Source organism: Ptychodera flava, chromosome 10, assembly GCF_041260155.1.
Source record: "Ptychodera flava strain L36383 chromosome 10, AS_Pfla_20210202, whole genome shotgun sequence".
Taxonomy (NCBI): domain Eukaryota; kingdom Metazoa; phylum Hemichordata; class Enteropneusta; family Ptychoderidae; genus Ptychodera; species Ptychodera flava.
In genome coordinates, this window is record NC_091937.1 from 9,188,473 (window position 1) to 9,204,079 (window position 15,607).

The 15,607-nt window shown below is 42.3% G+C and overlaps 2 protein-coding genes across 3 annotated transcripts; both read right to left on the reverse strand.

The window, feature by feature from the left end:
* Window positions 1-10,132: 10,132 nt before the first annotated feature.
* LOC139142987 (uncharacterized) lies at window positions 10,133-11,482 on the reverse strand. The gene has a single exon (XM_070713180.1). The coding sequence runs from the start codon at window positions 11,480-11,482 to the stop codon at window positions 10,133-10,135; it is 1,350 nt and encodes a 449-aa protein (XP_070569281.1).
* Window positions 11,483-13,387: 1,905 nt separating this feature from the next.
* LOC139141411 (uncharacterized) lies at window positions 13,388-15,376 on the reverse strand. Of its 2 annotated transcripts, XM_070711034.1 has the most exons (3): window positions 14,707-15,376; window positions 13,864-13,998; window positions 13,388-13,725 (listed from the first exon to the last, which is right to left on the reverse strand). In XM_070711034.1, exons 1-3 carry the CDS (start codon window positions 14,917-14,919, stop codon window positions 13,483-13,485), a joined length of 591 nt encoding a protein of 196 aa, XP_070567135.1. In that variant the 5' UTR covers window positions 14,920-15,376; the 3' UTR covers window positions 13,388-13,482. The 2 variants fall into 2 exon arrangements, 1 of the variants encoding a protein (XP_070567135.1); XR_011554165.1 differs by lacking the exon at window positions 13,864-13,998.
* Window positions 15,377-15,607: the final 231 nt, after the last annotated feature.

Below are 15,607 nucleotides of genomic sequence, written 5' to 3' on the forward strand. Positions count from 1 at the left end.
AAAATATGCAAAAAAAAATATTGTAGTCAGCCTTAAGGGACTGGTGTTATAGGGCGAAGGGGGAGGGCTTTGTGTATTATGTATAATATACAAGCACCACCACCATACTACAAATTGGGCATGCAACTTTCACTGATGCCACAAATTGGGACATGATATTCTCATTGTCAGTAGAGAACACTTTGATAATAATATGGAAAAAATAAATATTGTCCTGAGGCTGAAGGGAATGACGTTATAAGACGAGGGGGGCTCCGTGCACAATGTATATAATATTTAAAATACAGGCACCTCCACCATACTAAAGACAGGGCTTATAACTTTAACAGATGGCATGTAGGGGACATGATATACTCAGGGTAAGTAGACAACACTTTGATAATTATATGCAAAAAGGATTATTGTACTCAGGCTTACGGCACTGATGTCATAGGTAGTAGGGGAGGGCTTTGTGTATAATGCATATTATACAGGCAAGAACACAATACTAAAATGGGGCCAGAATCAGTAGAGAACACTTTGATAAAAGATGCAAAAAAGAAATATTGCAGTCAGCCTTAAGGGAATGATGTTATAGGGTGAAGGGGGAGGGCTTTGTGTATAATGTATAATATACAGACACCACCTCCATACTTAAAATTGGGCTTACAACTTTCACTGATGCCACAAAGGGGAACATGATATTCTCAGAGTCAGTAGAGAACACTTTGATAATAATATACAGAAAAGAAATATTGTCCTCAGGCTGAAGGGAATGATGTTATAAGACGAAAGGGAGGGGGCTCTGTATACAATGTATAATATACAGGCACCTCCACCAAAGGCTTTAGGCACTGATGTCATAGGTAGTAGGGGAGGGCTTTGTGTATAATGCATAATATACAGGCAAGAACACAATACTAAATTTGGGCCTATAACACCATACTTAAAATTGGGCTTACAACTTTCATTGAGGTCACAAAGGGGGACATGATATTCTAAGTGTTAGTAGAGAACACTTTGATAATAATATGCAAAAAATAAATTATGGTTGTCAGGGTTAAGGGAGTTATGTTATAGCACAAAGGGGTAGGGCTGTGTGTCTAATGTATAATATACAGGCAAATGGTTATGATTGTCAAATATACACCATTTTGAATGCATGTAGTGTCATCACAGGAAGACTGTATGACATTATTGATAGTATTACAGTTAGAAGATGGGTGTCGACGCTAGTAATACGTCAATATGATCATATTTTAAAGTCCCTTAATCTATATGCAAAGAGCCATACCACAACCAATAAATTATGCGATATGTACACGATACTGACGGAGCTATTTCGTGTAGGAGAAGAGCCTAGAATTATAAATAGGCCCTAAGGAAATAATACACCTGTTGTAAAGAACACCTTATGCTGAATCGAAATTTGTCTGTTTTACATGCAACAATATGTCCAGGGAAGTTATCATATGCGGAGGAGATTAAATGTTGTTCATGCAGAGAAGCTAAGATGTCATATTAGTTGTCTTTCGCTGAATCTCAACAATTCACCAGTGTATTACAAATGTATGTAATGTACTTGTAAATATTTTTGATGTAGCAAATGTAAATATCCCAAGGTATGAAGTCGCAAAGTATTGCTTTTTTTTGGGGGGGCTATAGCATACAGAGCAGCGTAATCAATTTTATTACATTAGTTAGAGTACTGTAGCCGGTCTCCATGTGAGAGCATGAAAACATACATTTAACAGATGTCCGTATAAAGTAATGCATAACTGTGCATTACATGTATGCACGATGTGTACATCTGTATTTTTCATAAAAACGAGAGACCAAAACATTTTGAACAATGTTGTGACTGTTATTTATATTAAGTACAAATAATGTAAATCTTTGTATGCGCATACATAAAATTTATAAGTCCCTTCATTTAGGTCACTTTACACGATCCTATGCACGAACACATAGAGAAGGTGACAACCTTTTGCCAAGAATATATATCCCAGAGTCGTAAAAACCATACTTCGGCATTCCGTAAATTTCACATATTGATCTGTAATACCACTGTATATACCATCTTATCCGTCAGATTATAACTGCAAGTCATGTGCCACGTACAGTCTTGCTTGTATATGGGTGCATTGTGCACATAGCCCTCGCCATGTGTTTAATAAATAATATATGAAGTGTGAGCACAATATTTCATTACTGCCTATTGTTATCAACGCGATCTCTAACATAACTTTGAATATCATGTTCTTCAGGGTATTGATAGAAAGTAATTGCTCTCTTTAGTCTGGCGATTGTATATCATGCATTGTCCCTCACATCAGAGGACAATATTTCATTTTCCGAATCTTGTTATTAAAGTGCTCTACTCTACTTAAACATTAAAGATCATTTCTCCTTCATCGCATCAATGATTGTTATAGGCCCCACGATCTGTATGGTGCTAGAACTTTTACATATTGCATTGTATGTAGCCCCACCTCTTTCCTCCTACACCATAAGTCCATTAAGCATGAGGACAAAATTTTTCTTTTGCAAGTTGGAATCAACATTTACTTTACTGACACTGTAAATATCATGTCCCCCATCGTGGCATAATTTATAGTTTATGGGCCCCGCAATTAGCATGGTGGTGGTGCCTAAATATTAGACATTATACACGAAGACCACCCCTTTGTCCCATAGGATAAGTCCCTTAAGCCTGATGACAATAATTAAACTTTGCATATTTCTATCAAACAGTTCCCTATTGAAACTGTGAATATCAGGTCGCCCTTCGTGGCATAATGAAAGTTATAAGTCCCATCTTTAGCATTGTGGTGGTGCATGTATATTATACATTATGCACTAAGCCCTCCCCTTTCGCCTGACAACATAAGTGCATTAAGCCTGAGGACAGAAACTCCCCTTTCGCCTGACAACATAAGTGCATTAAGCCTGAGGACAGAAAATAACTTAACTTTGCATACTTTTATCAAACAGTTGCCTACTGACACTGATAATTCATGTCTCCCTTCGTGGTATAATTAAAATTATAGGTCCTGTCTTCAGCATTGCAGTGGAGCCAGTATATTACACATTATGCACTTAGTCCTTCCCCTTCGTCACATAAGATAAGTCCCTTAAGCGAGAGCACAATATTTCATTTTTGAAACTTTTTATCAATATGTTCTCTACTGACACTCAGAATATCATATCCCCCTTTGTGGCATCAGTGAAAATACGGCTAGTTTTCAATCGGGTTCGACAGTTATACGCGCTGTCTTGAGCATTCTGGTGGTGCCTGTATATTGTACATTATACGCAAAGCCCTCCCCCTTCGCCCTATAACATCAGTCCCTTAAGGCTGACTACAATATTTCTTTTTTTGCATCATTTTATCAAAGTGTTCTCTACTGACACTGAGAATATCATGTCCCCTTCGTGGCATCAGTTAAAGTTATAAGCCATGTCTTCAGTATGGTGGAGGTGCCTGTATATTACACATTGTGCACAGAGCCCCCTCGTCTTATAACACCAGTCCCTTCAGCCTGAGAACAAGATTTTATTTTTGTATATTATTATCAAAATGTTCTCTACTGACACTTAGAATATAATGTCCCCTTCGTGGCATAAGTGAAGTTATAGATCCTGCCTTCAATATGGATGTGCTGCCTCTATATTATACAATATACACAAAGCCCTCCCCTTCGTCCTATAAGATAAGTCCCTTAAGCGTGAGCACAATATTTAATTTTTGAATCTTGTTATCAATATTTAATTTTTGAATCTTGTTATCAATATGTTCTCTTCTGACACTGAGAATATCATGTCCCCCTTCGTGGCATAATTTAAAGTTATAGGTCCCATCTTCAGTATTGTGGTAGTGGCAGTATATTGCACATTATACACAACGCCGTCCCCCTTCATCCTATAAGATAAGTCCCTTAAACGTGAGCACAATATGTCATTTTTGAATCTTGTTATCAATATGTACTCTTCTGACACTGAGAATATCATGTCCCCCTTCGTGGTCTAAGTGAAAGTTATAGGTCCTGCTGTCAGTATGGATGTGCTGCCATATATTATACATTATACACAAAGCCCTCCCCCTTCGTCCTATAAGATAAGTCCCTTAAGCGTGAGCACTGTATTTCTGTATTGAATCTTGTTATCAAATTGTTCTCTTCTGACACTGAGAATATCATCTCCCACTTAATGGCATCAGTGAAAGTTATAGGCGCTGTCTTGTTCATTCTGGTGGTGCCTGTATATTGTACATTATACACAAAGCCCTCCCCCTTCGCCCTATAACATCAGTCCCTTAAGGCTGAGTACAATATTTCTTTTTTGCATCTTTTTATCAAAGTGTTCTCTATTGACACTGAGAATATCACGTCCCCCTTTGTGGCATCAGTTAAAGTTATAAGCCATGTCTTCAGTATGGTGAAGGTGCCTGTATATTATACATTATACACAGAGCTCCCTCTTCGTCTTATAACACCAGTCCCTTAAGCCTGATGACAAGATTTCTTTTTTGTATATTATTATCAAAGTATTCTCTCCTGACACAAGGAATATAATGTCCCCCTTCGTGGCAAAATTGAAAGTTATAGGTTCTGCCTCTATATTATACATTATACACAAAGCCCTCCCCCTTCGTCCTATAAGATAAGTCCCTTAAGCGTGAGCACAGTATTTCTGTATTGAATCTTGTTATCAATATGTTCTCGTCTGACACTGAGAATATCTTGTCCCCTTTAAGGCATAAGTGAAAGTTATAGGTCCTGCCTTCGGTATGGATGTGCTTCCTCTATATTATACATTATACACAAAGCCCTCCCCCTTCGTCCTATAAGATAAGTCCCTTAAGCGTGAGCACAATATTTCTTTTTTGACTCTTGTTATCAATATGTTTTCTTCTGAACTAAGAATATCAGGCCTCCTTCACGGCATACGTGAAAGTAATAGGTCCTGCCTTCAGTATGGGTGTGCTACCTCTATATTATATACAAAAAGCCCTCCCCCTTCGTCCTATAAGATAAGTCCCTTAAGCGAGCGCAATATTTCATTTATGAATGTTGTTATCAATATGTTCTCTTCTGACACCGAGAATATCATGTCCCCTTCATGGCATAGGTGAAAGTAATAGGTCCTGCCGTCAGTATGGATGTGCTGCCTCTATATTATACATTATACACAAAGCCCTCCCCTTCGTCCTATAAGATAAGTCCCTTAAGAGTGAGCAAAGTATTTCTGTATTGAATCTTGTAATCAATATGTTCTCGTCTGACACTGAGAATATCTTGTCCCCCTTTATGGCATAAGTGAAAGTTATAGGTCCTGCCTTCGGTATGGATGTGCTTCCTCTATATTATACATTATACACAAAGCCCTCCCCTTCGTCCTATAAGATAAGTCCCTTAAGCGTGAGCACAATATTTCATTTTTGAATCTTGTTATCAATATGTTCTCTTCTGACACTGAGAATATCATGTCCCCCTTCATGGCATAGGTGAAAGTAATAGGTCCTGCCGTCAGTATGGATGTGCTGCCTCTATATTATACATTATACACAAAGCCCTCCCCCTTCGTCCTATAAGATAAGTCCCTTAAGCGTGAGCACAGTATTTCTGTATTGAATCTTGTTATCAATATGTTCTCGTCTGACACTGAGAATATCATGTCCCCCTTCATGGCATAAGTGAAAGTAATAGGTCCTGCCTTCAGTATGGATGTGCTTCCTCTATATTATACATTATACACAAAGCCCTCCCCTTCGTCCTATAAGATAAGTCCCTTAAGCGTGAGCACAATATTTCTTTTTTGACTCTTGTTATCAATATGTTCTCTTCTGACACTAAGAATATCTTTTCTCCCTTCATGGCATAGGTGAAAGTAATAGGTCCTGCCTTCAGTATAGATGTGCTTCCTCTATATTATATACACAAAGCCCTCCCCTTCGTCCTATAAGATAAGTCCCTTAAGCGCGAGCGCAATATTTCATTTATGAATGTTGTTATCGATATGTTTTCTTCTGACACTGAGAATATCATGTCCCCCTTCATGGCATAGGTGAAAGTAATAGGTCCTGCCTTCAGTATGGATGTGCTGCCTCTATATTTAAGCAATAATGCACCCCCGCCCGGCCCATAATGGACGAAAGCAAACTTTGCACGACATAATGTACGAGGCGAAGCCGAGTACATTACGGAGTGCAAAGTTTGCTTGAGTCCATTATGGGCCGGGAGGGGGTGCATTATTGCTATTATTTTATAGTTTTGGCAATGCCAGTGAATTTGTAGTTGTACAAAACAAATAAAAAAGGAAATTTAAACTGAGTTTGAAGCCAGTGAGCGTCCTGACTCTGCAACATCACGTGCACTCCACACTTCACTGCACTGAACACGCACGTTTAGCACAAAAAATGACCAACACTTTCACGGTTCAATTTTGAATTGAAAAACGATGTATTTTCGAAGGAAATGAAAAGGAACTGCATCCCTACCGTCTATATCAAACTTGAAACATCACCTTTAAATATCATGCCATTCAAAAAATCGACACGGTGAAATGCCAGAGATGAAGAAAACGGAATGTTCATGCATCGACATCAGCATGATCAGCGAGCTGCATGCCATGGTATCAGCTGATCAATACGATCATTATTATGTCGCTAGTAGTACAGCATTCATTGCAAACGATATCAACAGAGTTCAACATTGTTATTCTAATGTTTATATTTCAATAATAATGGTGTCTATAAATTTAATTTTCGATGGCTTCTTGAGAAGAGCTATTTTATTTCGGCGAACGAGAAAACTTGACGTAAACGGGTGCTTGAAAGGTACAGTTGACAAACATACTGGAGGGTTTCCGTATCGTCGCGATATCGAGAACAAGGCAAGGTAAAACCACAGACAACTTGACAAGGAGAAAAAAACGATGAATGAAAGTTGCCTCCAATTACAGTCAGTGCATCAGAATTAGGTGCCCGAGATGTTAGATCAACGGAGAGTCCACGGTCGTCATGATTGTTGGTAGTAGCTGGCCTTGGACCGAGACTTTGAATGGCTCCGTAGTAATTTCCGTAGACACTTCCGGTCGGTCCTACTAATTACTGCCAGTCACTGCCCGTCACTGCCCGTCAGGAAACCAGCAAGCTGCCGTTGTTGGCCCGTTTACGGCTGGTTCGAGTAGCCTTTCACGCTTGCATAGTTTACATGCATACATAATATGTCATGTGTCAAACCCAGTATCGTCTAGGAGTTTGCAAACGTACTGAGTTCTGTTTCACCATACCGCCAATGAGGAGACAATCCCTGTTTAACCATCAGGTCAAGACCACACCAGACACAGGATGTCGGAGATAAACGTCGAACTTTATTACGACTGGTACAAGACTAATACAACTACAACATGGCGATGCGGAGAGAGAGAGAGAGGAGAGCATGCGCAGAACAACTAGTCCAACAAAGTGCCCATCGCGAGAGGGCGATATAACAATGCAATAACACATAGTGGCGTGACCACTTTTTCCTAAATAAGAAGTCCGCAAGCCTGGAAAAGAACAAAGAACTAAACTACTAACAACATCGGTCAACTGTCTCAGAACACAAGAGGGGCACGCAAAGACTATTGCCTCAAACTGTCTAAAAGTTCAGAATAAAGTCACTTAAGTGTCTTGGGAGCTTGCGCTCACGGGAAGATCGTCTACTGTCCTTGGCATCACTGGGAGCGTTAGCACTGGGACTGTCAACTGGATGTGGCCGTGGAACACTGTCGACACAGGTTGGCTCCGATGAGGAAAGAGGTGGGTCTCCGACAGGCTGACTCTGAGGTTGGCAAGTTTCATGTAGGTCTGGAGGTCTACCCTGCGAAGAGAGAACTTGTGGAATGCAGGGAGGCTCAGGAGGATTCTGGGCTGGACGTGGTGGGATTTCCTCGTCCGACGACAAATCTTCCGTAGTGTCACGTCTAAGGTGAGGAGGAGGGCCTGTAGCCTGTGGTACTTTATAACACTCACATTCTTTAACATGGTACGATGTCCAACGACATTACACCATTGGCCGTCAACACTGGTAATAAAGTAACGGTCACGGGCTGATGACTTATTGCGGTCTGCATGTAAGTAAACAAGATCACCAACTCGTAGAGGGGGAGGAGTTACAGTCTTACCTCTTGGAGCTTTGGACTGTTCACTAGCACAGTGGTTAGCCAGGCGCTGAGCATGCTGTGCGATAATAAGATTGTGATCGTTTATTGGTAGCTGGGCGCTGGTGAACTGGTCTCTTTGTCACCACATTTCACGGGCAGAGAGGCCCCTGGACCAGATGCGGGAATTAACATGAGCAACAGCTATTGCGAGTGATAGTGGCGTGATAGTCGCGCACAGTGGATCTTGGCGGAGAAGTTCATCTTCCACTTCTTGGATCGCTCTGTCAACAACTGGGTTTTTATTACGATTCTTGATGCGGCCTATCTCAACTGAAAGTCTGTGCTGCTTGAGTAGAGCATCATTACGGAGAGCAGTGAATCCTGGGGCAGGGTCGGTGCGGATGACGGCGGGGGGACCATCTAGTGGTCGCATCTCAATACACAGTCCACAAGAGCATCACGGAGTGAAGTATGGCGTTCATCCTCCACCAGGCAAGCTGTGGTGAAAGAGGTGACGCATTCACGAAGAACGAGGACAAGTTGGCGTTCTCTTTTGATAACATCAGCAGCGAAGGAAATACCAACAACCTCAGGTGGATCCGTGGTAGACTGTTCGGCAAGTGATCGTGGAACCTTGCGCAGGGAGGCGCACTGGTGACATGATGAGCATACCTGCTGAATGGACCTAAGTCAAGGGCATAGAAGTAGCGACGTATGATCTGTTTCATCTGATGACAAGATGGGTGGCTTAATCTGATGTGCATCGCTGTCAGGAAACCATCCAGAACCTGGCGCGGGATTACGATGCATTCACGGGAAGGTACAAATGGGTCAGAGCGTTTAACAACTAGTAATCCATCTTTTGCAATGGTCACAGTGTTTAAATAGCGCTTGATATCTTTGATGTCAGTCATCTTTTTGGATGGACGAGTTCCTTGGGTCAAGTGTGCATGCGTTCTGCGTAGATCGGAGCACTCTGACTGTAAGTCGTGCCATGCACCCCTATTCGTGAAAGGAAGTCGAGCATTGCCTGAGACAACATCCTGGATTGACAGGGATCTGACAGTGCTGTCCTCAATGCGTTCAACAAAGGAGCAAACCTGACAGGACGGAGTGGAGCATGGTTGTGCGTTGCGACTGGCAAAGTCCGAAGGAATATTCTCAGTGCCTGAGAGATGGCGAACCGACGCTTGGTATCTGCTCACAGCCGATAAGAATGTTGTCACTCGCGGACTGGCAGAAAACTCTCCACGGCACAACTTCTCATAGGCTTGCACGCAGGGCTTGCTGTCTGTAAGGACACAAGGCTTGTGGTGAGACTGGATAATGTATGGGCTGAAGTGCTTCACAGAGACAGCGATACAGAGGGCTTCGACTTCACATGGAAGCCATGTTGCCTGGCGTCCTCGTAATTTGGCGCTGAAGAAACCTGCAAGGTGTAGTTTGTTGTGACGGGAAATATACAGAGTAGAACCAATACCATGGCTTTTGACGGCTGCGTCAGTAACAATCCATAGTTGGTCAGAAGGTCTGGGAAGTGTTATTGCCCGATTGGTTGACAACGCTGATTGCGCTACATGGAAGGCGTCATAGAGGGTATCAGTCCACACAATGTTGTCAGCTGACTGGAGGCCGGCAGTTGCATCTTCAAGTGGGGTGAGGAGTGAGGCACAACCTGGTATAACCCTTGCTAACACTTTATAGGCACCAATAAATGAGCGAAGACCGCGGACTGACTTTGGAGGTTGGCAAGACGACAGAGTTGCGATGCTATGCCGGCTCGCTGAGAGAGTGCCTTTGTGCCAAATCCAACCGAGTATTGTTGCAGTAGCGGGACATATGGTGGTCTTGGTAGCTGAAAGACATAGGTTGTTCAGGTGTAAGGCCTGTAATACACGCTTCCAGTTGACTAAAAGCTCTTCAACGGAATTAGCGCCACAGTAGAGGTCATCTGCTATCTTGGCTACGATGCCATCGGCAAGAAGGTCACCTAAAACTCGGCACATTAGCTCTTCCAGGCTGTTTCGGAGCCTGGCATCCCCATGGCAGACCGTGTATACACTCGAACACCGCGAAATGGGGTGGCTACACCACAATACTTAAGAGATTCGCGGGAAAGGGGGATCTGGTAGAATGCCTTGGTGAGGTCGGTGGCAATGATATACTCCCATTGTGCTATCTGGTTCAGTGTACTGTCCACACTAGGTAGTAACGATGGTTGTGGCTTACTATAGCGCCCTACATCAGCAAAGGCAGTGACAAGTCTCGAACCACCACTGGGTTTCTTGACGAGGAACGACGGGTTGATATATCTAACATTAACCTGGATATCCTCCGGGCGAGCAAAAACACCCATTTCCTCTAGCTCATCGAATTTTTGTTGCAACTCGACAAGCTTGTTGCGAGAGTATTGAGGAAGACGGCCCTTGCGTTGCGGCGGCTGGACTGGACCCATGTTGACGACCGCCTGAAATGGACCGGATGCGCCGTTATAACCTTTGATACAAGGGTTGAAAACGTCATCAAAGTCCTGGTGTATCTTGCGAAACTCAGCTAGCTGGCTGTGCGAGAGTTGATTATCCGGGTCTAGTCTGATGGAGGCAGAGTGGGTAACATCTTTGCGTGTGTTCCTTGGTTGGGTAGGTGGACTGGTCACACTACAGTCATCTGTGGCTGGGATGAACACCGGGCGGATAGTGCAAAAGTGTTCACTGCGCTTAAGTGTCTGAGGAGTACTGGACAAATTCGGTATGCGAATTTTCCCGGACAGACTTTGGTATACGTCTGGCAATGGCCATACTTCTTGTGTACCACGAGTCTGTGGGCTTCTATGAGGCTCAAGAGCAAAGGTTTCATCAGATCGGTGAAAATCGCCAGTAATGTCCATTTCAATAAAGTCTCCTGGCCAGATAGTAGTGGGTTGGGTAGGAGCTCGTAAGACACAGGCACGACGAATGGTGTTGAGTGTAGTCTGAGGGTTCGAGCCATAAGTGTAGGTCGAGCCATCGCCGAGAGTAACTTGTCGTCTTGCAGGACGAATGCTGATGTCGTTAGCTTCCATAAACGGCGTACCTGCTAAAATGTCCACATCGAGGTTTTCGACAACAAGACCTTCGAACGTAAATTTGACACCATTGCGGGTTAGAAGAAACTTTGTCTCTGCAGTGACATTTAGGGGTGATGAACCGTCAGCTTGGTGGGCAGACTGGGAACTTGCTTTGGTTGGTACACCCAGTCGTCTGGCAGCAGCCAGGCATATCATATTACCTGTAGCACCACTATCAATGGTTAGTCGGGCTGTCTGATGGCCATAGAATACATCAAGATAAGGAGACTGACGAACCTGGACCCTCATGGCAGTTGGGGTGTCGTCAGATGGGCGATGTCATCGTCCACTTCGTCAAAGGCATCGGGTTGACAGTCAAACTCAGTATCGTCATCTATGATATTGACAATCTGCCTCGCCTTGGCCATATATTTACGGTCTTTGGCTGGTAAGAAGTTGCACTCGCTAAGAAAGTGGACATCCGGACGGCCTGCTTGTTTACATAGAGGACAGGAGCGGGACGATCACTGGTCTCTGGAGCGTGTCCTTTGTTTGGCACGTCTATTGTGGCTGGCATCTTGGTGTCGTGAGGACGTGGTGCGCATCACAGCAGCATCCTCCATGGAACGGATTTCATCCAGAAGGGAAGTGAGGGCTTGAGATATTTCGGGTTTTATTGACGCTAGTGTGCGTGTGCGGAGCTCTGTTCCGTATCATTGTTTTACAAGCCGTGGCAGGTCCTTATGGACCAACTGCAACCATGTCAATACAATATAGTTCTCAAGGGAAGGAGACAGCTCCTCATCGTCGACAATTTTCTCGCCGTTATGAGTAATGCCACAGTCCTTACGAAGCAGGTTGTCTTCGACAAATGCTGTCAAGCGTTGAAAAGGATCCTTTGGCCGCTCATCTGATTATGGCGAATGTCACAAAAGTCGAGAAGATGTGCTCTAGTGGACTCAAAGCTATTTTAGAGACGTATTGTCTGCGAGATATGGTCCAGTGATGTTGACTTTCTAACTAATATGTTCCGGAAAATGATGGGACAGCGGTTAGCGATGTGACATAGCATGAGTTCAAGAACGTTGACCTGTTGTTGTACATGTGTTGTACGACGTTTTGGCAGCGGCGTTGTTTCGCATTCGTCAGAAAATCATCGGAGGGGCAGACTTGGTCTTTGCTTTCCATGAAGCGCCCTCTCTCAAGAACAGTTCAAAGTTAGGGTCTAGTGACAACGTGTAGCTGAGATTTGGCGCCAGCTCTCAAAGGAAGTAATGGTTTCTGACTTACTTAAGCACCATTGCTTTGGTGCGCGGTGAAGGTTCGCCATGTTGAGTGTAGCTTGAGAGTGTCCGAACGTCCGTGATACCCAGTAATATTATAGTTACTGACTGGTTGTCCACCTATACGTGAAGTCTGGACGGCTGCTGGTATGGGAAAGGTCTGTTCGAAAAGCTTCGTTATTTCGTAAATGGCGTGTAGGTCCGTAAATCGCTGCCACCACGCCAATGAGGAGACAATCCCTGTTTAACCATCAGGTCAAGACCACAACCAGACACAGGATGTCGGAGATAAACGTCGAACTTTATTACGACTGGTACAAGACTAATACAACTACAACATGGCGATGCGGAGAGAGAGAGAGAGGAGAGCATGCGCAGAACAACTAGTCCACAAAGTGCCCATCGGCGAGAGGCGATTAACAATGCAATAACAACATAGTGGCGTACGGCAACGAAGCGACCATGTTAAACAAACGTAGTAGTACACAACCAGCGTATCGGACGGGACTGCATGCTGAGCGCCAGCCAGACAGACGGCAAGTGCGTGCGCGAGGACTCAAAAATGTTATAAATCGTACAGTAAGACATTATTATCAATATTGTGCACCATTATCAAGATTTATAGTTTTGTGTATTACATGGTTTATCCGATACTTTCCCTCCTTTGAAATGCGCAGTCCTTTTTTCGTTTTCAAAAGAAAAACTTGCTCGCTGTGGGGCCGCAATGCTGAATAATGGAATACATTATCAGTAATATTGTATGGATATGACGTCACAAAATTCACTGGTATTGACAAAGCTATAATATAATATACATTATACACAAAGCCCTCCCCCTTCGTCCTATAATATAAGTCCCTTAAGCGTGAAAAAAATAGTTTGTTCTCCTCCTAGCATCTTCCAAAAATGATGCGGTGACGCGGGGTTTTTTTGCTGCTACTTTTTTTTTTATTCAACCATCAACAACAACGCACTTACAACATGAGAACATAGCAATGCATGCAGAGATAAATGCACAGCAAATTTTTAGCATATCAACAGTGCTGCTTTTTGACTGTTAGTGCAGAATGCAGTTTTGATAGCTTTCAATGACATAGTGTGCAGTTCTGAATGGAATGTTACAGCACGACTGTCAGTAGGCAGTTCATTCACATTGACAAACTGGTAGTTATCCTTCTCACGTAGAGCAGCAATCACTGGGCCAATTTCCTTGAAGTATCCAGAGACATTCAGTTGAATGATACCAATGGAATCCTCAGCACCACGTACCTTGTAAAATTAAAAAATTAAAAATACCAATTAAAAATAAATCACATACAATTGTAGAATACCACTTGGTATATTGGGAGCAGTGAATATGTGTTTTACTTGTTGTGTGTTATGCAAGAGGTATGAATCAATACTCACTGGATGCAGTAATTTCTGCTGACTTGAAACACAGACACACTTTTCTTTCAAATATACTGCATATTTATGAAGATTCTCTGCAAGAGTTTGAACAGATTTTCTGATCTTAGCCCACTCATCCTTCAAAATCCATGTCTGCAAAATATGAGAGACAAGAAAAGTTTGAGAAAACAATGAAATGTTTCAATTACTAATTTTCCTGTATAAATTTTCACAGTTGCAAAGTTCAACATTTTTTCATATTCACAATCAATAATTGATTAAAAGACTATCGCAAACAACAGCATTTCAAGTTGTATTGGTATGTCTACTAAATTTTTGAATGAACAACACTATATCTTCATTTTGTGACTTCATCAGGGATACTGAATTTTATCACTTGTCATATGAAAGTGTTCTCATCCATATTAAAAAGTATTTTGCTTGCCACCATCACAGAGTCAAAAAAGTACAATGACTGGAGACTGTGTGTAATATATACAGCTACATATAGAACTTAAAATTTGTGAAGTGAAAAAAGATGGAATTTGAATGTGAATTTTGAATTTAATTTTCTAAGTCAATGCATCCATAAATGGATTTTCATGCATTGAATAAAATACACAAAGATACACTAAATATATACATATAGGTACAGTATACAAGACACAACAATAGTAAACAGAAAATAAACAATTCAAAAAGATGGAGGATGGGACAACTGTATATGTGTTTTAAAAGTTACCTATTAATAATAATCAGTTGTAAAACAATTTTGCATATTTTATGGCAAATCATAATTTGTCAAATACACAGGGTATAGGCTAAAATAATGACTATTTTCAAATGTCTACCTTTCCTTACCTGTTCAAGGATGTTGAATAATTGCTGTGCTATAGATGTGAGTTCGTCAGCATTCAATGGCTTCAATACGTGTTTGTGAGATTGTGGTAAATTGTACCCCTGGAATATATCAAAGTTCTCTGGTATCGGGCAAGATCGTTGATGGAACGTTTGTCGATATGGGTCAGTGATCCATAAACAGTCTCCGAGAACACGAACAAACTGATCTCCCATGGATTTACTTTGTTTTTGCCTCCCTGATCTTGACCTTGAAGCCACCTCACAATGGCATTATGCAGCTGAAATCTTGCGTTTGGTCTATCTATATTTCGGAAAGCTGGCCACACTTTTTCACCCCGAGAACGAAGCAGTAAATCAAATGCATTCACAGTAGGTCTGGTGCTTTTATTTGTGGGGTTTTCATCATTGTTCAACGTAAACTGAAAGTACTTGCCAAAGTCTAAGCAGTCGGTAACTTTCGCCGTTAACGGTACGCTCTGGAACTTTCCATTCAACTCCTTCGACAGAAGCACCTAGCACCTCGACACAGCACTGTTCATAATCTTCTGTAGGATAAATCGATCGCCAGTGGACAACACTCCTCTTGTGAGGTCTTGATACACTTCTGTCAAAGAACACTGGGCATTTACATCCACGAGACCAAAGGGTCTCAGTACTTTCGCCCCGGTCGTCACTTTATGGAGTATTAAAACATGACAAATCACAATACGCCATGCATCATTCAGAACTGTACACTGCGCATGCCTAGTTAAGTTTACATATGCAGCCGTGTGTGGCGCACTATCGTCGCGTATTTTTGCGTTTAATAGGTTTTTTTTCATTTTTTTTTTCGTTCCCTCTTGAGATGCAAAAAAAGGTTGGCGCGGCGGGTCTACATTGATGCGCCCGGGGATGAGAAACA